This window comes from Semicossyphus pulcher, unplaced genomic scaffold, assembly GCF_022749685.1.
Source record: "Semicossyphus pulcher isolate SPU_LCO1_2020_fin unplaced genomic scaffold, fSemPul1.0.p SCAF_9, whole genome shotgun sequence".
Lineage (NCBI taxonomy): Eukaryota > Metazoa > Chordata > Actinopteri > Labriformes > Labridae > Semicossyphus > Semicossyphus pulcher.
Genome location: NW_027211770.1, coordinates 29,286,255 through 29,313,691, shown reverse-complemented (window position 1 = coordinate 29,313,691; position 27,437 = coordinate 29,286,255). Strand labels below are relative to the sequence as shown.

General features: G+C 43.5%; 1 protein-coding gene across 10 annotated transcripts in view; it reads right to left on the bottom strand.

Annotated features, from left to right (window-relative positions):
* cspg5a (chondroitin sulfate proteoglycan 5a) overlaps positions 1–27,437 on the bottom strand; it is a 64,596-nt gene that overhangs the window by 24,464 nt on the left and 12,695 nt on the right. For all 10 annotated transcript variants that reach the window (XM_069655519.1, XM_069655521.1, XM_069655522.1 and 7 more), the window contains exon 2: positions 15,657–16,626. In XM_069655519.1, coding sequence (XP_069511620.1) covers positions 15,657–16,626 — 970 coding nt within the window. The remainder of the gene's footprint in view (positions 1–15,656; positions 16,627–27,437) is intronic.

Sequence of the window (27,437 nt, the reverse complement as noted above, 5' to 3'; positions counted from 1 at the left end):
TTATTTGCGTGAGCAGGTGAGAATGATGGGAATGTCATTAGTTTTGCAAGAATGTCTTCATGAGCTGGTTTCACTTGACACATTTAAAGTAACTTTTACGAACTTTTTCATGTAAATAAATGTCTGTTAAGTCACTATCACCGAATGAGTCAACATAATGGCGATTGAGCCGATGGCCCACTGATGATTGCCTTTGCATTTGCAGTATATCATATTTTTATGGACTGGGTGTCTGTGGTGACATTCGCAGAAAAAAACACAAGCAGCAGCGCCCAGTTAGTGACGCGTTTTCCATCAGCCAGCAGTGGTTGGTCTGCCAGAGAGGGTAGGCGGAGCTAAGCGGCTGCTTTTCCGGTCTCTGCAAGTGTTGCGAGTAAACAGTAATCTACTATGGCTGAACAAACAAAGAAAAGATGGATGACTAGAGATACAACTTCAAAAATAAGTGAAAATCCAAAGAAAGAGAAACGAACTCGACAGGACACTTCAGGAAGAGATTGTTAATTTGGTTCCTGAATCCTAATCAAGGATAAATCAAAGTTTTTCCTGTTGGATTCATCTGCTGTGAAACACGAACATCTCCAAAACCCTTCATCACAATCCATCGGTAGTCGTTGCGATATTTCAGTCTGGACTAAAGTGGTTGGAAATCCAACAGACATGGCCTTCCCGTTCCACATTGTTGCACTGGATGACATGTTAGTTCATTACAGTACACAAACACAAGTTTATATTCTGTCAATCTCACACACACTATCCTGCAATACTCATGGCACCGTGCTGAATTTGGTGCAAGATTGCTTCCTGGCCCCGCAGCCACTTGACCTTTGACCTTGACCCTTGTATTTTCCCAGCTTATTGGTCACAAAGATTTCCTTCTAGCTTGTGAGTTTTCAACATTCAATACATTTTGTGAGCAGATTTGTGGCTGAAGGTTCCCAGAGATAACCAGGCTGTTAGGAGTTATAAGGCACACAGTTTGTGTTCATCTGAAGCGGGAAATAGTTCTGTGTTGAGTTGTGTTTGTGCCAGCACGTTGTTGGTCCTGGTCTTTTTGTAGGGTCTGTATTAAACACCGAATGACAGCAGCATTATCCTTTAAGATATTTTTGAAAATATTTTAAATAAAGGAAACAGTTCTTGGCTGAATTTCCAAGACAATCTTCAGGATTGCATTTCGTTCCTCCAGGAGTCTTACGCTCTGGGCGGCTGCACGGAGCAGAAATTGGAAATGACTCCTCATCAGGGACAAGAAACTACGACTGTCAAACCTCCTTTCAACATTCAAAGAGCTGATCCCTCTCTGGCTGAGATATGTTGACCGGCTTCCCTTGTTCCCCGTTCCTTCCTCTATAAAACCTCCCACACGTCCCACAGGCCTTCCTATTGTGTCCCACAGCAGTTTTTTCCTCCCTAACCCATCATTATCTCCATCAATGAGGCTCGCCGCGGGAATACAGCAGATTTAGTATCGAGTCGACCCGAGCAACGTTACAAAGAACAAACAAATCCTCTCTATATTTACCTGATTAGACTGGCCCGAGAGTCTTTAATTTAACATGCACACAGTGTGACAATGGTGCAGATGGGGTTGTAGTCCTCTAATAAGACCCCCTGATGGTTTTGATGAGGGCTAATGGAGGGTGAGAGAGAGAGAGAGGACGAGGGGGTAAAGGCTGATTCAGGACAGGCAGTTGGGTTAGTTGTTAAAGAGCTGAAGGCCAGCAGAGGACACGCAGAGGAATGCATCTCACACTAATAATACTGACATCAGATTTAACCTGAGGAGTCCACAATGCCAAGGAAAAGTTGGTATAACCTCCAACAAACCAAAATGTATTCCTAAACAACACAACTCACTGCTTCTCAAGTGGTTTTATCCGTGCTGCGTCAGTTAATCTGGAATAACTAACACTTTGATAAACACATTGTATAAAGAATAAGTATCACATGACAACATGCAAACAATGCAGCTTTGTACAAGAGGTTGCTTGTCGAATTGAACCTACAGAGAATTATCATCCGAGTCTGAAACTCCTCCCAGCTTTGGAGAGCTTTGAAGCAAGTTGAAGCTGTCGGCCTAGATCTTTGATTTGCTTCAGTCTCACAGCTCTCATAGCAGTGTTTTAGGGCTGGAGCAGAAAGCCGTCCATAGACTTGAAGTGGACATAGCCTCCTGGTTTAAGGGCCTCAAACCTGTATTCCTTCCAGCAGGGGGTTACTCCATTGGCTTTAAAGTCGAGATGAAACGGCATTTCGAGAGTATCTAGCTTCCGTGTCGTGACGTATTTCCGAGTGAAACAGGACGTGCAGGCGGGACATATCATTAGAGGGATTTGATTTGATCGGTGAGAAGTGGGCGTAGACAGACGTTCTCCACAGCGCAGTAGCTAGCTAACTGACCGAGCGTTCTTGGTGCTCTGCGGCTAAATGTTGCAGATTGATTGCTTGAAATTGTTTGGTGCTAACTTACGTAAGCACGCGTGAAATTTAGTTTTACCGGAAGAAAAAATTATCAGATTTTGATATAAGAATACGAATAAATTGATTTTCTGTATTTTTTTTGGCCTATGTTGTCAAACAGATGCACAATATTACCGGGGATGTGATCTAAAAGGATTAAAATGACTTTTTTCATTTCACCTTGACTTTAAAAGAAGTCAGGTTTTATGGTCTATGAGAAAACTAACCTACTTTTAACTTAATATGTTATGGCTGACCGGTGTATCCTGTCTATGCTAAAAACATATTACACAATTGGTGACAAGCTAATGAAAATCATGAGAATTTAACATCTAAGAGAAACAAGTTAAAAGCCTTTAACTTGTAGATGAGTGTAAAAGCAACTGCTTGCAAATTAAATATATCAACATATCCCTGAAAATGTTGGAGCACATTTTCAGAAAGGCTTTCTTTCATGGAATAGAAAATATATTCTAAATATAAAGTCACTTTTCTCAAGTTAAAAACCACAATCTTTCCACAACAACAGAACAAGCGGAGGAGAAACGTATTTCAACGTCTTTGGAAGGTTGGAGGACGAGCAGCAGGAAACCGGACCTGGAAGAGCAGGAACTGGACTGACAGGAGAGGGCACACCGCACTGTTTACTGAATTATTTAGCATAAATCCTACATTTGCATTCAAATAACTCTATTTTTAAAGGCTTCTTCCTCGGAGCAAAGCATATTTTCTTATGCAATAACTGTAGACAGAGGAGGGGACTGAGTGAAGTCAACAGAAGGAGGTGGATCTGAGGATACAAGGCCAGCAGGGGACAGGAGAGTACGGGTTCGTGCCATGGGAAACTTTTTCCAAAACAAGTCCGCACTATAAAACATCAGTTTTAGTTCTGGCTCTGAAACGAAACCTAATTCGAGCAAACTTTCTCATTACTCTGAGGGCTTAGGGAGGGGAAGGACAAACACTGGTCAGGTCGAGGTCAGGATTAAAAACTGGATTTGATTTTTAAACGCTGACAGAGAAGAGGAGGAGGAGAGAAAGAGTTTGTTCTCATGTGAATATGACTTCAGGGGAAATTCGATGGAGAAAGACCATAAAAGGTTTATAGTCTTTTGTTGATTTAACTAGAAAAAGACCGACAACCATCTCTGACACATGAATCATATCCTTTCATCCCCTGTTCTCTCATATTTTCTTTGGTTGTGAAATAGTTTAAGCTCATTGGTACTCCCAAACCTGTAACGAAAGGGCAGTGAGTGAGCATTTGAAGCATCGCAAGCCAAAACAAATGGGAACAACTTAAAGGTATTAAGAACCTGAACTTTTATGGGGTGTTTTTGCCATCAAAAATACCTCCTAAAAGCGGCCTCATCCACTGCCTCATGAGGGCTTCTAACAGCTAGCACCAGTTTCAGATGATTCAGTCATCTTATTATGTTGGCAGCTGAATTTGTTCTATATGTTTACATCCATCCAACCATCCATGATTACACATATTTTATATGATATCAATATTGTCGGGCTGCATGGTGGTGCAGTGGTTAGCGCTGTCGCCTTACAGCTCGACGGTTTGAATCACAGTTCAGACGTAGTGGGCCTAACTTCTGCGACTCCTCGTCATCTCAGCTACAAATTCCGCCCGTCTCCGTCCGAGCAGCGCTCAAACATCGTTCCAAATTTGTCGCCGCCCAGTTTGATAAACAGACTGAATGAGTAATAGATACAATAAAGATCTAACCACCGCAACATCTTCTCTGTTACTAACCCTCTATCCGGTGCGTTTGTGACGTCAGACGGTGACGCAGCAGAAAAGAGACCTTCTGGGTCTGAAAAACCTGCATCAGCGTTCTAATTTTGGTAGGAAAGTATATGTATATATATATATATATATATATATATATGTATATGTGTCAGCCCTGTGATTGACTGGCGATCAGTCCAGGTGTAACCCCGCCTCTCGCCTGATGACAGCTGGGATTGGCTCCGGCCCATGACCCTGAATAGGATAAGTGGTATCGATAATTGATAGCTGGATGAATATTGTCGACTTCCACTTCATTTTTTCCTACAAACTGAACAGCAGGATACTGACAAACAGCTGCTGCAGTTTGTCTTTTCCTGTCACTGTTCATTCCTGGCTTTGCTGCTGATTAAGAGCATGTGACACATGTTCATCAGATGGGAATGAGACTTTAAAAAATAAACCCAAGTATGAAGCTGCCTGGAGCTCTGTGCTGCTCATGATATCTGAAAGATTTAGCAACTCAGCAGCTGCAGCTCGACGGACTAATAAAACAAACAGAATAAATAAGCGAACAAAAAGAAAGTGACGGTACAATCCAGGCCACCTCCGTCTGACGGCACTCACATTATTATTTTAGGTCAGACGCTTTTTGTCTTTCATCAGCCAGCCTCCTAGATTTCCCCGAGGCACCGGGTCCTCTGCTGCACATTCAAAACAACCCAGCTTAAATAAAATATCACCGCATCAGGGGCTGCCATTATGCAGATGGAACCAGTGTAACCTTATTAGTAAGCGCAGTGGAGAAAAGACTGTTCCATTCAATCAGCCCGTGATGCTAAATCCCGTGATCTGAACACTGAAAAGGGATTTGAAAAAAAGCACCACATAATCGGTGTTCTTCATTTGGCATTAGAAGAATGTGACTGATTCAAACCGTGGTCGTAATGGTGGGACATTCGCAGACATTTGTTCCGGTGAACTGATACGTTTATTAGGGTTGAACTGTAATGAGAATTACAACCTAGTATGTGGCTGACCGCATATGGTCGCTTTTAGCTGAGGACGTAGGTGACCCCGGCTGACCCCGGCGGTCAGTCGAAAATAACAAAACACCTTCTTCAATGAATTTCTGTTTGTTTGCATTTACCTTGAATTTTCTGCAGACCTGTCTGTCTCAGCTGCCAACAGACGGTGCTTAGTGCCAACCTGCGTGTTGTAATAAATCATAAAATAATAGGCTGGCAAATGACTCAATCAGCATCGGGACGTCTGAACACAACTGTGACCAAAACCTATTAGAACAAACCCCCCCGAGTCTCCAGAGAGCACTCACAATACCATAAACCACTAACCAATTAGCGGTATGCAGATGTGGCCCTCGCTCAGTCACTAGAACGATCACTCAGGAATAAAGGTTGTAAGCTGACAAGATGCTCATGTTGGCCTCAGGCAGACTGACACATGGATACCTCCAACAAAGAGGCCATGTCAGTAAGTATGCTTGTACATTAAAACAGATTCCTACAATGTTCGGTGGACGAATGAGACCTAAAACATTAAAACTTTAAATCATTTTAATTTCCCACACATGACGACAGATACTGATAGATTGAACAGTTTTGTTCCTGTAGTGTGTGGAGAGCAGCGATACGACCCAAACAGCACACCACACACTCAGATTCATTCACCAACAACCAGAGTCCGACTCTCACAGCTGGAAATCTCACAACGCGGTCAAACGAGACTTTAGAGTAAACAAACATGGCGGACGACGGGCAGGACGACGTTTTTGGTCTGCTCTGCTCTCCCTTTTTTCACCCTCCCTTTTCTCTTCTCTTCTCCTGCAGTGCTGGTGTGTGTGACAGGGGGCGTGGCTGGCTTCACCTGCAGCAGGCAGACAAGGCACACCTGATCTCTATCAGCTCATCAACCTCCCTCTACTCAAGCTTGGCTTCGACTTCTCTTCGACGCCAGATAATTCCAATTCCTTTGGTTTTGGTGAGTTGCCTGCCTGCCTGCCTGCCTGCCTTTTTGCGTGCTCTGTGCCTGAGCGTTTCCATGTGCTCGGTCCTGGTGATGCTTCCTCTGACGTGCGAGTCAATGCCAGCCAGCCAGCCTCCCGACGCCACAGCTTGCACTGAACATTTTTTGTGTTAATCTGTAAATAAATCTTTTTGTATTTTTTGCCGGTGTCCCGTCTCTGCTTTGGGGTCCAACCGGTACCATGCCTTAACAGCTATGATGCTGTACATGTTACCATGGCTGCTGTTGTTGTTCTTCCTTCTTCAGTTAGCTTGCTTCCTGATTGGCTATCGTTTGATGATCCACAGAGTGCGTGCTCGGCTGTCACCGGGGTTCCCGCCACACAACAGGATATCAGATCGTAAATATTGAACATGTTTAATATTTATGACTTCCGTGACGTTCTTCTAAGCAGACCGGGGGAAATAAATCTCTTAACATCCCTCACACCACAGGAACATCTGGAGAGATCATTATTAGAACCATTGAAAAATCGATCTTTGCTTACTTCTGTGGGAAGAGGGGGAATCAGGCCCAAACTTACCCTGTAATCAATCACACAATGATGGCTGTTTGTTCAGGAGCAATTTGGGGTTTGCTTTGTTTCTGGAGGACAGTACGACATCCGAACAGGAAGCAGAAACTGCCAGTATTCCTATTAGTGGGTGACATGCTCCACCTCCTGAGCCACAGCTGCCCTTAATAGTGTAGAGCCCCGCCCACTTCCACACCCATCAAACCAGATGATTCTGTCTTTGTTTGTGAGTGTTTGTGTGTATATGCATGTATGTGAATGTGTAGTAAAACTTAGTCGCCCTGCAGCAGAACAGCTGCTGCCAAAAACAAATTTGTGCATGTGTAAGTGAGTGTCCACAATCGAATATGTCAGGCCAGGCTACCTCTGGCAAAAACTATCTCTGCATGTGTGTGTGTGTGTGTGTGTGTGTGTGTGTGTGTGGAGGATTGTGTATGTGTGTTTATGCATCTTTTGTCCTTCTCAGCACTCATAAATCTCCAGTGTGTTTGACCTCTGGCCTGATTCCACGACCCCACGCTCTTTGACTTGGAAGTGATCCCTAATACACACATAATCCAGTGCGTGTGTGTGTGTGTGTGTTGGGTGGGTGTGGGGGTTTGTATTAGTGTGTTTCCATGATGTGATCATGAAATCTAAAATGGATACAAACTGCTGCTGGTGTTCAAGGCTAGCCTTAATTACATCAAGCTGCAGGACACACACACACACATTAAAGTCGACCTGGCTCGCCCGAGTCGTTTCCATACTGGCAAGCGTTATAAAGTTCTGACTCATTCTCTCTCTCCGTTTCTCCTCCACCTCCTCTCATTCTCTCTGTCCACCTCTCGCTCCTTCTCTTTCTCTGTTTCTCTTTTCTTTCATTTCCTGTTGACAGCTCCTCGCTCTCTTTTCCCCTCCATCTCTCGCTCCCTCTCTTTCAATATCTGATAAACATTCGGAATATAAACACCCTCTGCCTTTCTGTCCTCTCTGTTTCACCCCTCCCTCCGTTTTCTCATCTGTTTCTCCGAATAAGGTCCTCGGTCCTGCAGCTCCAGAGCAGGAAGCGGTTTACGACACTTACGCTGTCAGATCCCGTTAGTCGGGGGGACAGGAGAGCCAGCGCTGGAGATACCTTAGATAGCTTCAAAACAATAACAGAGAGATCAAATGGCAGACTGTGTTTGTGCAGAGCGACGGAGGTTTAGAGTTAAAGTCTCATAAACTGGAAGCCGTCCTGCTGAATCGAATGTCTTTTTTTGGCCACAAACAGATTTGGGAAGTGAAGATTTGAAAGAGTGGCTGCACCTTAACTAACAACAGACACTCTGTAAGTGTGACAGCTCAGACTCTGACTTAAAACTTCCCAGAAAGAAGAGAAAAGTATTTCTCTCTCTCTCCCTCCACATTGCTTTGGTTTTGCTCCTCTGCTCTGCACAATCATGGCTGAATAAAGGTCAAGGGCACCTACAGTACATTCGCACCGTTGTCTCTCATTAACAACTTAAGTATGAACTGAACTTGGCTAATCCTCTGTGAATATTTAATTGAAAATCATAAACATCTCTAAAAACGTGCTATGAACTAAATGATGTCACCTACAGACAAACGTAAATCGGTTCCCTTCGCTCGCTTTGTTGACATTTAGTTTCATGTGTTAACATTTAGTTGGGGGCTGGGCAATCACGCTTGTATACATCACCAAGCTGGCTATGAACTCTGGGTAATTACTAGAGTAAAGTCTGCAGATATCCGGAGTCACAGAAAGTCTGCAATATGGCGTTGAAAAGTCCGCATCGGAGCCCTCACACACTCGGTGATTTGACAGTGGGACAGCACTAAGCGGTCACACACTTACTGGCAACCTACCGGGAATTATATTATATCCTAACACATGGCTTTCTGTTTATCCTTTGTTGTCTCTAATGAGGCAGATATTTTATCACACTTGATGACATAACTGGGAGTTATTCTAGTGAGGTTTGATTCATTGTTGTGTATCTCGAGCCTACACATCATATTTTAACTTGAAAACAAGTGTGTGGGCATGTGACATTATTTAGCCTGAGAGTCATTGGCCGGCAGGGCGTTTTAAAGTTTATTTTTCGGGCTTTTTATGCCTTTATTTGAAGAGAGGACGGTGGATAGAGCAGGAAACAGGGCCAGACAACTCATGTTTGTAATAGTTTTAAATGATTATTCCTCGCAGATTTACATGCAGGAGGAGTGATGAGATAATATCTTAAACCCTCCTAGCCGGAGCCTGCAGGCGGATGCTGGGGCTGAAAGTATGAGCGCCGTACGGGTGCAGGGCAGTGACAGAGCAGAAATCTTAAGCTTAAATAGACGCCAAATTAGGAGGAAGTGTTTGTCACGTGATCCTGGATATCGACACGTCATGTGTGAAATCAGAGCGGCTCGAGTTGCCTTCCTGAACCAGCTCGCAGGTGAATTTCTCATGACGGCCATAAACATCTACGTGGAGTATATGTCAGAAATGCTGCAACATTTTAATGCTAATGGTGCAACTTTCTGCAACTGGTGTTTGCCTATATTAGAGTGTCCCCTTTCTCTTCAACAATGCAACGCTTAAATTGTTTGGTTCTCAGCTAAATTTGTCGAACTCTGAAGACCTGTCTTCGTGCTTGCATTCCTTTCTGGTCTCGAATGCACATAGCGCATTGCGCATCTTTTTTAGCAAACATATTTTATCAGAATCAAAACTTTATATGACAACACAGCTGGCTGCGCTTTAATGACTATCTGACTGATTGGCTGACAGCCGGCTTTATGGAAAGCCCTGCAGTTGACACCGTGCATCAGGCCTAAATCTGGCTTAAAGTGAAACACACACCAGAACGTGTCGCGTAGAGCTGTACCGTGTGTTGATACAAATACAGCATGTGATTTGTTCTGTACATGTTTTAATCGTCTGTTTATTCAAAAACTATGAATTCAGGGACAGTTTAGACACCAGAACTGTAAAAAGATTGTTTTGGTGCAAGAGTTGGGAAGTAAATAAAATAATACCTGCTGTATTTATCATAACGTCGTCGTAAAACCTTTAAAGTGGCGTGTTATCAGTAACACTGAGTTAGGTGAGCTACTCGGTCCTGCAGGTACATATTTCTGCCTGTAGGAAAGAGATACGACAGGCTGGTCTGAGGTCAGTAAACAGCACTTCAAAGGGTCATGTGTTTTACTGCAGAGGGCTAAAGGTGCACACATTCATCCTGCCGTAATTGAATTGGCCTGATGCATGAAGCAGCTCCAGCTCCGCTGCACGCACCAACTCTCACCACACAAACATACACACATGGCCTCACAGTTTAACATGGACACACAAACTCAGTCACACGTGAAACCAGACACACAAATCATGCCCAAACACACACACACACACACATAGAGAGGAACATATTGGAGCTCATCTGTGCCAGCGCTCCAGTGACCCACATTGCACTCCTGCCCAGCAGTGAAACGCCTCTCGGCCTCTCTGCGGCCCCGCCTCACTCACTCTCAGGAGCTTCATCACGGCTAATATCTGCTGACTGAAGGCCCAAAATATGTCCTAAATATCTGGATCATGTTGTCTGCTTAGCAAGACTTTTTTTCAAGCAGCGCTGTGTGAGGAATGCTCCAGTTTCCTCTTGGTCAATAACTCTTGTAATCTGTTGTTTGATGCAGAAAAGTGGTGATTACTGTTATAATTTAAATCCCTTAATTCTCTCTGACAATGTCTAATCTTTCAATTTAAAAAATAGCAATTGAAACACAAAGATAATTGTCTTACTGATGAGCAAATGCAATGATCTAAGGTTGTAAAGTTTCTGCTGTGAAATGAATGCACGCAGTGGAGGAGCTGTGGGTGATTCAGTCCATTAAAGTGTCTCCTTATAACATTATTTATTCACATCTTTCACAGCATGGTAACTGCACTATAATTCTTACCTCCCTGTTTATCTAGTATTATCTTACTCACAAATAGAATTTTATTTACCTCTCAAATCCTACTTTAATGTGTCTTTCTATATTAGCTGCCTGACACACTGTGTGTCAACCACATGCATATTTATTTATAATGCTGTCAATATATCAACGGGTTTACAGCCGTGCATCTCTTCAAGACACCTTTGCTGAGCCACTGTGGTGTTACATGAAGAAGCCTTTACTGTTATTTACTCGCTTTCTTTAGATGGTTTGTTCGTCTAAATTAAATATATAAATGTTGCAATCTTTTGCAATGATTCTTGGCATGAACATTTAGAGACATTGTAAGGATGTCAGACTGCTTTAAAGGAAGGGAGACGCCATATTTTACAGGTTTTATAGTCGTTGTAATACATGCTCGTGCGTTGTACTTTAAATTTGTTTGGTATACTGGTTCTGTTATCATGGTCGCAGTGACTAAAGAGATGGGATTATATTATTTATATTATTTATATATTTAGCTCCCTAAAAGTGAAGCCAAGCCCTCTCTATTGCCCCCTGCTGACTGGCTGCAGTATAGGTCATAAAGCCCGCCTCCTCTATGTTAACAGATGGGACATGAGTCAAACTATAAAATCAATTCTATACATTTTTACACAATTCTAATAAATTTTTCTCAAACATGGTTTCTGTCATTATAGTTAGTTCTTATCATGCTGATTTACGTCCAAGTGTTCATTTTTCTGACAAGTTTATTTTTAATTAGTTATTTGATGCTGTCAAAATGATGATTGACAGCTCTGTTGACCAATACCAATATTTGTCAACTGCAGCCGATCAGGTGCAGATTAGCAGAGTGGAGGACAAACGGCGAGAGGAAACGTAACACAAACAAAAAAGTGGGCCTTTCTGTTTGGAGTTTGCATGTTCTCCTCGTGCATGCTTGGGTTCCCTCCGGGTACTCCAGCTTCCTCCAACAGTCCAAAGACATGCTGGGTTCATTGCCGACTCTAAATTGCCCGTAGGTGTGAATTTGAGCATGAAAGGTTGTTTGCCTCTTTGTGTCAGCCCTGTGATTGTCTGGCAATCAGCCCAGGGTGTAACCCCACCTCTCGCCCAATGACAGCTGGGATAGGCTCCTGCCTATCGTGACCCTGATCAGGATAAGCACTATAGAAAATGGCTGGATGGATGGATTTTTTGGGCCAATTTTTGCCTGTTTTGATGGGACACATTGGGTGAAAAGAGAGGGGGATGACATGCAGCGAAGGGCCAAGGACAGGGGTCAAGCCTGTGACCGCTGCGTTGAGCTCTAATAGCCTCTGTATATGGGGCGCCTGCTCTGCCTACTGAACCCGGTGCCCCAATATCCTCCAGTTTTGATTAAAATCATGATACAACTGACGACTTTCAACATAAAAAAGGTGAAAGGTCAGCCAGGGTCACGGTCTGCTGCATATAATCCTCAGGTGAGGGAGGTCATGATGGATGGGGGGTCTGGGCACTAGAAAGCTGGCCTTGTTTTTTTTTAATCAGAGAAAATAAATCTGTCTGGATGTTTCCTGAGAGATTCACCCTATCAAATATTTAGTTTAATTTTAGATGTGTGCGTTATATTTGAGTTGTACGTGCAGCTGCTGGCAGACAGATATTTTCTCCATCAGCTCCAGTCAGAAGGACGAACCCAAAACCTGCATACATTTGCATTTTAATCAATGCAGCTGCTCACTAATTGGAAGTCTCCTCTGACTGATTGGCTGGCTAATTTATGTCGTGATTATGAGGAAATGTATGTAAAACCATTCTGTGAAGCCCGTGTTTATGTGATTGATAGCACAAACACAGGCCGAGAAAAATCAGCCTCAGATCAAACACTGTTAGATCTCATCAGTGTCTGATATTCATTGTATTCCAGATGTTTTTAGTGATACAATACTTCTTAAAGCTTTGTTTTTGTGCAGCCATTTTCCCTCAACCAAGGCTGCTGTGTGTGTATAAAATGATCTTCACGCCTTTCGTATGATGGATTGCTTCCTGTACGGATGTTGACTATCAGAACAAAATGGCGGCTGTAGAAAGAAGTCTTTTTCTTTGTACTCATCAACCTGATGTTTAGATATGATGTGTCTGACATTTATCATCTCCACCTCATTGTTATGCTAATAGAAGTATCAAACAGGTACTTCATCTGCATTTAGCCAGTTATCAGCAGGAGTAACTAAAGAAAGTCTACACAGTAAAATGGAACAACATCCACGAGGAGTTCGTAAAGCAGCTTTTAAAGGGACATTTTGCAGCCAAGTCTGCTAATGTACTTCGTTGACTGCGTCCAGACTGGAGGATTTTATTGCTGACTTACATCATGAAATGTTTTACCACTTCTGCATGTTAAACAAAATAAGACACGTATGCTTTGCAGACAGTGATGAGATAGTAGTTGATACCAGTAATCTGTAAACGCATTACTATTATCTTTAGCAACTAGGCTAACAAACAGGTTGTTTGCTAGCTTTGAGAGCTTTGAGAGCTCAAGTCTTTCTTGAATGAAATGACAACAAAATGCGAGGCGTGAGTAAACAACTCGGTATAAAGAAAAGACAAGAAGGTTAAGCTGCCATGCTAGTTTTAGCATGCTAGCATGAAAGCGGTTAGCTTGCCAGCAGGAGCTTATCTATGCTCCTCTGTTCACTAGCTTAATAACCTCTTAATATGACACAGGAAGGAGACATTTCAAGTGGTTTTATGCTCTCTGTAATGTTGTTTCACCAAGACAGATGTTATTGGATGTTCTCTGTGTCTGTCAATATGTTGAAATATTAACCTACAGCTTGTAACCAACTAATGTTAGCCTACGCTCCTTAAAACTGGAGAACAGGCTACAATTTTCCTGACTTTAAGACCTGATATCTTCAAGACCTAATTGAAAAAAGGTCCATCATCCCCTTATTTCTGTGAATATGGGATCTTGGTAGCATGTGGATAGCCCTTTGCTAGCAACAGTAGTTTCCCAAGTAGCCCTGCAGGTAGTCCCTATGTCATCAAGCACCATCTATTTTTTTGAGGAAGCAGATGGATTTAATTGTGTAGCTTTCTAGTGTGACTGAACATTTCAGTGTTAAACAGTATAAAGGTGGCTTAAACCATTTTAAGAGCATATTAGAGGAAACCGAAATGGAGGGTCGGGGAGAGAAAACGTTTTCAGGGTAAAGAAATTAATCACTCTCCGTGACGCAGAGAGTGAGAGATTCTTACTACAGATTATAAATGCAGGTTTGGTATTGAACCTTTGGTATTCCATGTAATATACCTATTGAACAACATTAGTTGCATTACAATATAGTATAAAAATTGGAAAAGCTATCCAACAACACACACCCTTCCCCCAGCCGCTCTAATCCTGATGATGTTTGTCACGTGAAATCGCTCTCCGTTTACATCAGGATGTTTTGATCCACACATGCATTCCAATTGTTTACTTTCATATGCATTGGCAGAGGACTCGTATTGAGCTGGAACTACTCTGTGGCTTACACCGTATTTTCATAAATCCATTTGACCTTTGACCTCCACCTAGATTCATCACCACCACGACCCTAATGCCTGGAAGGTAGGTCATGCAGTAATCGGAGTTTTTATCAATATGCAGGAGGGAGGAATATGAGAATAATATACAGTTCAGTGTTTGTACAGGAGTTTATACAAAACTTTGCATTGCAGTTTCACTGTGTGCTCATGTAGTTGCTCGTACTGAAACGTGTGTTTGTGTCCAGTCTGAGTGACAAAAGAAAACCCAAATCTCTCAAAATAAAAGCGAATCTCAGCACACAGCCTGGTAGAAGTTGGGACATTTCCTCATAAAACTTTCTCGTTAAAACAACAATAATACGCTGGTTTGTGTTCTGCACTGAGCTGTTCCACATGTTGCTGACGAAGAGAGCAGAACGTTATAAATCTAGAGTTTCTCGGAGACTTGCACAACATGTGACAGAGCATTTTATTTTATATGCTGGTGTCTGATTGCTCCATAGAACTCACTCTGGATGCAGCAGTTCTGTTGATTATACATGCATATGATTGATCCTGATGAAGCCGAACACAGCTGCACTGCTGCGTTTTTCTAAAATGGAAACTTTTTAATCAGAATGGCAGATTATTTGTCCCTTCTGCTGCTTCTTATTGAATAATGCTTTTTACTCCTTTCATTTACAGTTGTCATGCAGTCAGTTATGGTGTCCAGGATGTGTTAGCTTAAAAATAATTTGGTGAGTAAGAGTAACTAATTAGTTACTGGGATACTTATTATAAAAAAGTGGTGTGAACTGGAAACTGCTGAAAAAAAAGCCCCTAAAACCTGGAAACACTTTGTGCACTTTCGGTTCCCTTGTTTTGGAGCCGGAGGATGTTTTGAATGGGCTTTTGGTCAGATGTGTGGTTAACACAAGCTTAGGAGCTTTTAGGGTTCTGTTTTACATCCAAGAATACCCAGAAGTTAATCTTGAAGCGTTTGATTTAAAAAATCCCAAAGCAAATCGATAAATCCTGTGGAGTTTTATGGATGGGATAGAGGGCGTTTCCCTGGACCAACAGAAATACTTCCTTCCAGCACCACGTTATATATCTGCGTCTGGCGCTACAGGTCTCATTATTTTACATTTTGGTGAATCTTGCACAATGAAAGTTATGCAGAATTAGCTAGCGCATCTAGCAGTAACACTCTAACTGTTGATGTGCATATGGCAATGACCCGTTTACCTTTACTAAGGACATGTCATTTTGATACTATGAGGTGAGCTCTGAAATCACGTTGAGTAACCCGTTTTTTTGTCTTTATTTGACAGACATAATTTAACATCTATGAGTTCAGGTTTGACGACGCAACTTGGAGGCCTCCGTCTATGACTGAGTTATATTGACTTGTTTTGGAGCAGGGTATAGTCTGTGCTTTGGTCAGTGAGCGAATGTGTTTGTGGTGGTCCATACCTGCAGAACACTCCCATGCCCTCCAGCAGGTAACACTGTCCCCCGTTGAAGCAGTAGTTGGGCAGCATGTCGCAGGGCGAGCGGCAGCTTCCGTTCACCATCTGGTAGCCCACGCGACATCCACCCATCCCGTCAGACCCGTCCACTGGTGCAGCCGCTGGAGGAGCCCCAACAGGGATGTTTGGTACCGGAGCCCCTGCACCAGGAAGTGCAGCTCCAGGGATGAAGGAGTCAGACCCTGGGGCTCGGGGCTTGGAGCGACCCGGAGACCCAGCAGAGAGCCGGAGGTCTTCATCGGTCTCGTAGGCATCGGTCGTTGTGCTGTAGGTGTACTCGTCAGCGGTGGGGGACACGCCGTCTTCGTAGGGTGTGAGGTAGTCGTAGTTGTCTGGCATCGCCCAGGAAGTGGGGTCTCCTCCCTGCAGCTCATGGGCCAGTGATGAAGGAGAGGGAGGGGCCAGGTCGAGGTTGCGCCCACGAGAGGATTGGTCGAAGAAGTCCACATGGAGGACATCAGGGTTAGAGGGGTTGGTGGCAGGTGGAGTGGTGGTGGTGAAGAGACGATCCAGGTCGAACACGGCTGTGTCCTTGGCGTGAATCCAAGGCGGGTCGGTGTGTGGCAGACGCTCCTCCTCCTCCTCTTCCTCGCCCTCCATCACTTCAGTTTCACGTGGGCTGCTGGGCAGCAGGTGCTCCGTCTCAGCAGAATCAGGGCTGAGCTGAGGCGGGGCTGCCACACCCACTTCCTCCACTGCAGGAACCACCGACTCGCCAAACATGCCGCTGCTCTGGTCCTCATCCTCACCGGAACGGGGGATCCGGCCCGCCCTCGGGGTCACAGTGCTGACCGTGTCAGGATTGGCAGAGGCGGTAATCGCGTTGACCTTGATAGGCCCCTCCTCCTCGTGAAGCAGCGAGGTAACATTGGCTGCAGTGTCCGGCTCAGTGGCATTGGTCCCGACAACGTTTCCTACAAACACAAGAAAACAGATTTATTAGTACAAGTTTGTTCTAAAGCTTTCTAAGGAAAACGAAAGCTTTGTAATCCATCTCGTAGCTCCTGGATCTTCAGTTATTACTTTTATTTATACATTTTTAAACTACAAAGGTGTGATCCTTGTTAACCTTTCATCAAGCCTCACAGACCAAGCACCCGTGACCACATCGGTGTAAACTGCTACGAACTTGAATAAAGCCAAAAAACATATTTCTCAGATGGAGAAAGAAAAGAAAATCTGACAAAGGTCTCACTCAAAATACGGACTACAGTTTGTATCGATCAGCTCAGTAGAAACTTGTGTGTGCCAGGCCTGTTACTGAGATGTCTATAATTGTAGAGCAGCTGGTTTGATTTAAAGCACTAATTACATCAAATGCTGACTGGGAGATTGTCCTCATGAAACCGAACATCTAAAATCAAGAACTCATGAGAAATGTGTTTTTGGCCACATTGCGTTTGTTGCGAATGCAGCTTCTGTATGTCCTCAATGGGGCACCGTAGATGATTAATATATATTTGAAGAAGCAATTCCTGTTTGGCCTGGACTAGGGGTTTTAAAAGTCTCAAACTGGGGGCCGCTTCTAGGACAAAATCAAGACAACTGTTGCCCCCAATATCCCTCAGTCAAAGATTTCTCAGCTGAGAAACAAGAACCAAAGATGTGATGGAGTTAGTTAGCTAAAGCTAGAAGCTAAAGTTTAGCCTAAATTTGTATTGATCTCTTTGTTTCAGTTTGAAGTGTACCTAAAGATGCACAAACAACTATCACTGTATTAATTGTTGTTGTAGAAAACAAGGAATTTTAAAGGAAGAAAATCCTCGTTCCCAGCAACACGGTCAGCCGGCGAGGGAACTGCAGTCAACCTTCTTGTACGCGAGACACTGTATGTGTCTTTTTTTTATTCCTGTGTGTAGTTTATGTTGTTGTGGGTGCTGGTAGTTTGTTGGCATTATCCATCTCCATCTCACAGCGTGCTGCACACTGTTGACTGCAGTGGCGTAGAAGGAGCTCTCGTCAGAGGTACTCGCGAACGTGCACATACGTCACATCCTCTTTTTTGTGCTTTACATAAAAAATGCCCACAGAGGCAATGGAGGAAGATGGGCAAGGTCCCTTCACACATTGGCAATAAAAAATGATATTTGATTGATGAATATATGTAAAATCTTACATACAGCCCCTTTTAGGGAAGTTCTGAAGAAATGAAGACGTCCTTTCTTTTATTATTCTTCTTTTGCTAAGGACATCTGTGATAATTATATCCCTGGAGAGTGTTAGTCACACTGAATCTAAAAATATGCAAGTGACAAATAAAACTGACATTACACACAGCTTTAACTGTCAAAACATTTACAATCCAGCAGCCTGCAGTAGAACAAAATCCTGACCTTAAACAAATGACATCACAAGATACAGCAAACATTAGGATGAAATAAATCAACAACTGAGGGGTAAGAATAATCGGGTTGGAGGCCGAGGGGGGAGAACAGTACCCTCTTATTCTTGTCAGTTCCCACAAGTAAAGATGTGTACATTTATTTTAATGGTACGAATTGAATGTTACAAATAATTCAGCCCAGAAAAATGGGCCTAACATCAGAACACAGGAGCTAAAAATGTAAAGCTAATATTAGCTTAGAAAACTGGGCTTTGGATGCAACATCTGCTGTTGTTTGTATCTGAACTACAAACATACAACCACCAACTGGTTGTGTTCACTCTTTCCAAAGAAACCTTACAGCCTTGCACACCAGTGGTCCACCGACACGGTGACATCACTGCTGGAGTCTTTGAGCATTAAGAGACGGACAAAGGGGGCTCAAGGAGTCTGGTATTGAACCCGAGTGACCGGGTGAAACAAATTAAAACGAGACATGATTGGCTCTATGCTTATCCCCCGGTCGATTACTTCATCCCAGGGCGGCTCGTTGAGTCATGCAGAAAGCTGCTTTACGGACGCTCCCCTCCTTTGGATTAAAGGAATAATTCACTAATGTACTTGAATGTTGCGGAGCTGCAGGATTATGGATTATTGGGGTTTGAGAGGGAGGGATTTGGGAGACTTTGGGGGTTTCCCTGCAGGGGGGGAAGTGATGATCTTGAGGAGACACAGACTAAACAGGGTCTGGACAACCGTAAGAAAGCTGTAAATATGCACAGATGACACGCAAGAGTCTGTTCATCATGAGCTACTGATAAAGACTGAGCTGAAATTATGTTGTTTATGAAGAAGATTTTGCAAAGACTGGGGATCCTGCAGGATCACCTTTTATAAGACTACAAGTACACTTAGCTGCTCGTTTGTGTGCTATGGTTTGCGTTAAGTGACGCGATTGAGGTGGTGACTTTAGCCTGGTTAGCATTATGAGCTACAAAGGTATTCCTACCTACACCACACTCTCACTGGTTCACTGGATTTAACTGGCACCTTGTTAACATCATGTCCTGAGAGCAACGAGCGTCCATCCATCATGTCACATTCAGTTTGGACACAGTGACAGCAGCTCCTCTGTGTCGAGTTACTTCAGCCTCCCAGGAGGCTCTGTCGCGTTTACTGTCTCCCCAGTCGGCTGCTTCCTGTTTGGTGCTGGAGAGAACGCTCCTATTGGTTGTTGACGATGATCATGTCATTTAACTTCCCCATTTGTATGAGCCAAGATTTTAAACGTCCATTAATATAAATCTTTTTGATTTTTCCGAACATCAACACCAGAAGAAGAATGACTGAAGACAGTTTTATGACCATCGTACACCATCAGTCACTGCTGACTGGTTATGGGAGAATACACGCTCCTCTCAGACACTCATAAGCATGAAGTGAAAACTAAAGGCAATTCAGCCTAATAACCAATAGACTAATTAGTCGCTGCTGCCATTGGCCTTTTAAATAACGTGTAAAGTATTATATTGATTGTAATGTATTATATTTATTGTCCATTGTTTGCCTGGTTGTTATGTGGTCACTTCTGGCCAAACAGCAAATTGCCCTTTTGGGGGAATAAATATATCCTTGATCATTGAACCAAAATCCAATAAAGAACACAGTGAAGAGCTCGACTGATACATTGGATGACATTTCCCAGCACTGTCATGAACATAGTGAGTGTACTTTACTCTGAAAGAACTTCACGACTGCATTGCCAACCCCGACAGCAGCACCATATTAGGCTTCTGTTAACAATGGCTCCCTCAGATATGAAGGACAAACTGCAGTATAAACATTGATTGCAATAAATCAATTTATTTGACTCTTTTAGACTTTTTCCAACAACAATTGAGTCTTTTGGCAACATGAGGTAAATGTAGCCTGCACAGAAAATATATGCCAGACAGACACAGTGTTGGTGTCGGTGCTTGAGCATCACTTTTGTTAGATCTAAGAAATCCTTAGCTTCTGGTTTGGTTTGGGATTTCCTGCAATTCTTTGGATGCATTTAGATCATAGACTACACATAAGAAGTGGACCTTGACATCGACCAATGGTTTTGGACAACCTTTCTGAAGCCTTGAGTTTGTCATTGGTGACCATATTTGGATGAGAGGGTGGATACGCATTGATGGTAGCAAATATTCAATCACAAGGTAGCCTGGTCCAAAAGTGTGCCCTTCTTTATCATCTATTTGACCCTCAATGGGACCATAATTTACTTATTGCTGTTTTGAAGAGGACTTAAAACTCCTTTTGAGACCTGAGACTTTTCTCATAGACTTTTAGACTTTGGGACTTTCAGAAAATGCAGGTTTAAGACAATTCTGCACTGGCTTTTTATTTCAAAGCAGGAGGCTACGTCTCATGTACAGTCTCTGTTTTATGCAGCCCAGAGAGTGAATTTCCAACATTTCCAATCTACTAACTAATATTTTTGGTTATTTTCAGCCAATAAATCTTTCAGTCTTTTATGTGGACTCTTGTAAAAGGACAGTTATATCCATAAAATTTGAACGTCATTAAGAAATTGCTGTTTAATAAGGCTTTACTAAACGGTCCTGCTTTAGAGCTACATCAATCTGCAGAGAACAAAATGATAACATCAGGCTCACATTCCAGCATACAGTCTCGTCTGAGGGTTTGACGGTTTAGTTCCCACCCTGATCACACACGGTAAATAACTGCACTTGAGGGTCGTGTAAGGAGATTCTGTAGAAACAGGCTCCACCGAGTGACATGTGAGGGTATCTGAGGATCTCTGCTAACTCAAGATAAGCTCTGGATTTTAATCTGTCCATCTCTAAACGCTCAGTGAGGCTCCGCTTACACAACCAGGACTTTATTATTCATTAAATAGTTTTATGACTTGCATGACGTGATGTCTGATTTGGGAACAAACAAGAATAAAGGTACACACCCGCAGATGGTAACGAGCCACAATCTAATAACATCATTTAAAAGCTGCAGCAGAAAAACCAGGAAACCAGAACTTCTGACTGAACTACTTTAACAAAACCTCTCCAAATCTTATGATAACACATTTACCTTTCTTTTAACCCAAACAAGTCTGCTTCATTGATATAGACTTACATATGGTGTTGCATTGGGCTAAACAGATGTTCCAACCCCAAAAAGACAAGAGCACTTCCTTTGAAAGGGCTCAGCTGAGTGTGACTTGGGCTGCCCAATCCAATTTAAATAAATAACTTATCTGTCTTTATAGACAAAGAACATTTACAAGTAAAAAGTAGTAGTTTAAAAGTAGTCCCTTTTCATGCTCTTATGCGAGGACGGACCTTTTAGTTTCGGGGACATGATGCACCACGTTCCTGGCATAACATTTTGAGAGATTCTCCAGCACGTCTGTGTCGATCTGCAGAGGTTTAAAACTTTAGAAAATCAACGATGTTGATTAATTATTCCTACATTATTCTGCTGTTTACATTTTAAATCGCAGTCTGCACATTCACGAGTCTGACCAAAGAACGATTAAATCACGCGATGACATCAGCGTGAACAGAGAAACACACAAACTTCAGTTTGCCCCGCCGAGGTTGATTATCTGCTCATGTGGAGATCATTCCGTGATTTTTTGTGCTTCTACCACGGCTGAGGACACTACTTAATTAAAAGTGTTCTTTTTCCAAGATTTCAGTGTGTTGTTGTTATGAAAACGGAAAAACAATGGGAGTCTGTACCAGTCCGTACATGGTGTTTTATTTTGAAGTGACCGGATGCTGTATGCTGTTTTCGTGTGTGACTTCCTGTTTGGAACGATCTGCTCTGTTCAGCTTGATGCGTGCTTGAAGCGGCCTCCGTCCAAAATAGACCCGGCGCGTATCTTTAGCGGAGCAGAGCGGAGAGACGCTTCTGGGATGCGCCGGAGATGGGCCGCAGCGCGTGCTGTGGAATTGCGAGCATTGACTTGAGTGGGCGCGGGCGACTCCGGAGGTCACGGCACACACAGAACATGCCGGAGACGGATCCTGTGGAATTTCTGACGTACATTTATCCGCATTTTGGTCACATTTTGTACATTAGGATTTGTTACCAGGAGATCGGTTTGGTTATTCTCTCAGCACATACTGACACAGTGCCTTTGAGCCGAGAGTTTCTTTTACCAGTGGCTGCTCTTCTTGCAGGTAAAGAGGAAATATATAGTCGAAGCGTGTTTGAATGTGAAGCAGGACAGAGTCGATAAAGATTGGCATGCAAAGACAACATTTCCTGAATGTATAAAATATATTTGCCACCAAATAAAACCAGTGAATACAGATGCATGTGTTGTCATCATTAGGCGTGAGGCTGTCACTTTATCCACGAGCTGTTTGACAGGTGGAAGGATTCATTCTATTGATGGTGTTGTTTTCTGGCGCAGCAGCGTTCAGCTGTGTCTTTGATGCCGGGGTCGTTCAGGGGCTAATCCCTCCAGCAGTCCCACAATCCGCTGCTGTATAAAACATCAACCCAGCAGCCTGCGATGCTACGCCAAAACCACACAAACGCATAAAATATAAGCATTACCACATTACCACTTAACCACACATGCATTTTACACACTTAATACTTGATGATAACCAGGAGATCAGGTGTCTGTCTAGCTTTAAATCACACATTAAAACATCGTTCGCGCCTTCGTTTGCTTTATGTCTCGCTCGCAGAGTGACAGAAACACGCTCATTAAGCGACAGGTTGTCAGACTGTTGAGGTGAATCTCATGGGGAAACTAGTCAGCCGTTCACACACGTCACTCCTCAGACTCCTGCTGCTGCAACAGTCTGATGAATACAAACACTCGCACACACTGGAAAACGGACAGTAATGGCTGCCACACAACCACAGGGAGTGACAGGGGGTGAGGAGGAGAGACGGTAACGAGGGACAGAGAGAAGTGACACTTCATGGATGAGAGAAGAAAGAGTAAAATTCTGAGCGACAAATTAAGGATAGGAGAGAAAAAAGATGTCAGAGAAAGAAAGAGGAGGTGAAAGCTCCTGGACTACTTCTCCACTCTGTCACTGAGGGGGAAACACTCAGAGATCTTCAATCTGTCTGCTATCAGTGGCCTCAGATCTCACACTGCTTCAGCCGGGTTGTATTACAGCATGAGGCTCCTTGTGCAGAAGGAAACCCACACTGCAGGACTCTTATGCCGGTTCAATGCAGACATTCACTCTGGTTTGCAGACTCGACACCAAATCAGGGATTTTTCAAGCAAAAATGTCAAACATTTGCTTGCTCCGGGCTGCACGGTGGTGCAGTGGTTAGCGCTGTGGCCTCGCAGTTAGAAGGTTTGAATCCCGGTTCAGACGTAGTGGGCCTTTCTGTGTGCAGTTGGCACGTTCTCCCTGTGCATGCGTGGGTTCCCTCCGGCTTCCTCCCACGGTCCAAAGACATGCTCGTTAAGTTCATTGGCGAATCTAAAATTGTACGTAGGTGTGAATGTGAGCGTGAAAGGCAGTCTGCCTCTGTGATTGACTGGTGATCAGTCCAGGGTGTTCCCCAACTCTCGCCCAATGACAGCTGAGATAGCCTCCAGCCCCCCGCGATAAACCTGTACACATGACATGATCATAACAGTTTACAGGTTTGTTATCATGTGTGCAGGATGAACACGTGTCTTGGAGTGCGCCAAACAAACGACAACAGGTCGGGTTCATGCACTGCACTCTGACCCCTGCCGGCTACTCTCCCCTCTCCATCCTCGCCCAATGTAGCAATATGAAAGCAATAAAAGCTGCTTCCCGGTGAAGGCTTATTCACCCTCTGGCAGCTTCTGATTCTACCAAATTGCTTGTCATAAGTTAGTTGTTAGAGTTATGTCCCTGGCAATCCATAAATTACAGCCTCTGAAGGAGCAGTGAAGGGAGGGGAACATCTGACTGTTCAGTTCAAATATCAACAATGGTTGTCCAGAATCAATTAATTCAAATTTATCCTGAGTTGAGGAAATTCTACAGACGGCAGAGAGTGAACGGAAACCTGGACTTACATGCAACAGTGCTGTGGTTACTATCCAAGAACTGGCTCCACCTGGCATAGCAACATGAAGTTTACAAGTCATTCACAGTTTCCACCTTTACAAAGATACTTAAAATCTTTGTTCTTGAAACACCATCAGCAACAGTGAACTCTGACCCTGATCACGGATGTCATTTCTGTGACATCATCCATCTCAGAAGTTGATTTTACCATTGCTTCATGTTTGGCATTGGTTCGGAGCCTGAACAGCCCATTATGGATCAACAGAGGTGGAGTCTGGGTGGAACGAGAAAGAAGGAAACCAACACAGCTGAGAGTGAGTCACCTGTCCGTCAAACACCAGTAAGACTCCCATTACAAGAAGGGAAATTCTAATGACTTCATTGACTTCCAGTGGAAAAACATGAACAAGAAAACAGCTTCCGAGATCCCCTGAACTTTCCTCTGCTGGGAAATTTAAGGGAAATTTCTGAAAGACTGACCCATGACATTTAACTTAACTATTCTCATTAGCCAAAACTAAAAACTTCCTCTAATGTAAAACCAGTTTTATTTCACACTGAGGCCGACATGAGAAGAAGACACAGATTCAGTTGTGTTTTAAGACCACCAGTGTTAATTTTGTTAATGAAAATACGACTAAATGTTCGACTTTTTTTCCACGACAAAGACGAGACGTTGATGAGCTCAAGACAGATTCTTAATAATCTCTAATCTAGGCAGGGATGTGGCAAGTGTTCTCTTTGAACTACACTTGTAGTCCGAGTAATATTGACCAATCACGTATCAGCAGGCTGCGGCGTATGCAGGAAAGCAGGCGGATCTTAATCCGCCGTAATGCCATCCCGGCTCCCATCAGCGTCATCTGATGATTTAGGTTCTTATTCATCTCTATAAACAGACATCTGCATGCTAACAGCTAACAATCTGCTCTAGATCTAAAATTTAACGTGAGATTTAATTGAGATCTCCCGACTTCCTCGGATACATCGGATCGATCCGACCTCCGTTCAACAAACGCGCATTTTAAAAGCTTTCTTCTCCTCTTGAGGACGGACCTGACAAAGCTTGAATTCTTACTTCTTAAAAATCTGCATCATGATGTTGAAATTTCTGCTAAGGTCAGACCCGTTAATAACAAGTCAATCACAAGAAAACGGTTTCTCAATCTGGGAAGTCGATTAACGCCCGGCCCGTTCACCGGTGTCCCAAGAGGCTGTATCGTCTCAGACTGTCGCCAATGGGATCCCTGACTGGATTGTTAGTAATAAAAAGTCTGCAAATGTTTTGTTCTCATTAATGAGACTAAAATGTTTGTGGTGGGCTGTCGGACATTTAAAATCCATATTTTCCCCCACTGTGCGTCTCATCTGTCAAAAGACAAGCAATGCACCGGCTGCCTGCTTCAGTCAGATTGTTTAAATGTTGGCTGGCTGCCTGGCTGGATGGGTGGAAGCGAATACAGCACAGGAGAAAATGAGGAGAGGTGATGAACATATCAAAAGTTTGTATGGTCAAAACCAACACTGCTGCTGGCTTTACATGCGTACCATTCATAGTTTTTGTCATCTAAAGACTACATCTAAAATAACTGCCAAAATTAACCACCTTACACTGAGCGATCAGCGTGACAGAAGCGCGTTTAACTCAACATAACTAACATGGGAAAATGTGTGCACCAGTAAAAATCTTAAAATATTTGGTGGAACTCACACCAACAGTGACCCAACGTTCCCGCGATCGCTAATCAGTAGCATATAAATAATCATATAAGTGTGTACAATAACAGTAAACAAACACACAAACAGGAATATACACACTCACAAGCTACCAGAGCTCACGCAGGCCACTGTGGGAGACCTCAGCGGTGTCAGTCTGCCAAAATCCTCACTGTGCACTTCTGGACTGAGCTCCAGTTAAGTGGAGATGTCTCCGTTTCACCGCCTCGTTAGCCTAATTGGATTAACTAGGAGGAACCTTTTGACGGACAGCTGGTTTAGGAGAGGCATGACGGCTCAGAGGAGGCTCGGGAAAGTAAATTCTGCGTATCATCGATACACAGCAGCTTTGTTTTCCAATGGCGTTGTTGTAGAAACTATAGCCCATATAGAGGGACGTTATGTGTCTTTGCTGTCCGTCAGCTTTTGTTTTAACTGGCTTAAACCAAATGTTTTAACTCAGGTGTTGTTGGAGAGCCACACAGAGATGTAGCTTATGGGTTTGGGGATTTTTTGGGATCATTTTGTCCATAAAATGTAAGAAAATGGTGAAAATTGTTTTTATTTCCCAACGTGATTTTTGCTTTTACTTCATCACTGCAGAAACTAATGTGACCTTTGCGTTGGCGTCTTCAACTATTTTAAGAAAAACAACAATCCAGCGCTCAACAAAAGACTAAATGAGTCGCTCAAATCGATTTTTCAAGTTCATGAAACATGATTCTGCAATTATTTCTTCAGAAGTGCAAGCATAGCTAAACCAACAATGACCAGCGTCTTTTCCCCCCAATTAGAGGCACAGAGCTGGCAGAGGAGAGCGGGTCAGGTCGGGGCGCCTCAGGACGAGTCGTTCAGGGTGTCAGACTCGGTCTGAGTCCAGGACGGAGCGGCTGAGACACAAACGAGACGAGACGGAGGAATGAAAGAGTCTTTGTTTGTTTTTCTCCCACGTTACACGAGGTAATCAAACCGTATGACATAAGGAGATTGTTAGTCTGTTTATGTTTGTGACTGTGTGTGTGTGTGTGTGTGTGTGTGTGTGTGTGTTGTCTCTCTGCCAGTATATCCCACTGGTAATTGGGGTGGCTTCCAGCTCCTCTTGTGAAGGGTGTGGATGGCCATAATGAGAAGATTTTGGCTCATCTACAGTGTGTGTGTGTGTGTGTGTGTGAGACTGATTGTTCGGGGGTGATGGCGCCTCAAGGCCAAGTGCTGTTAGCCTGCGCTGGCGAGCCGCCGACCCTCGGGCTTCGCCTTTTGTCTGTCGCAGATCAGTTTGGAGAGGGGAAGCCACTACACCACCCACAGACCCGGGGCGCTCTGATTGGCTGTGACAGACTGTAAAGAGGAACCTGATTGGTTGTGACAGTTAAGGCCCGCCAGCCAGTTTGCTGACCCAGACTGGAGGGAGAGGGGGAAAGGATGGACTCTGGATGGCTAACGAACAAAAGCTTTTAGGCTACTAGAGACAATATGGAGGATTTGGAGGTGAAATCTCTTTATGTTTGCCAATTCACTTATTAGATAATATGTAAACTATTAAACAATATAGCAAATGTAGCCTGTTGCAGTTTAACAGATTACAAACTGGGAGCAATAGGAATGAGTGAGGGAGTGAACATCAGACCTGCTCTGTGTCAGCGAACAGGCT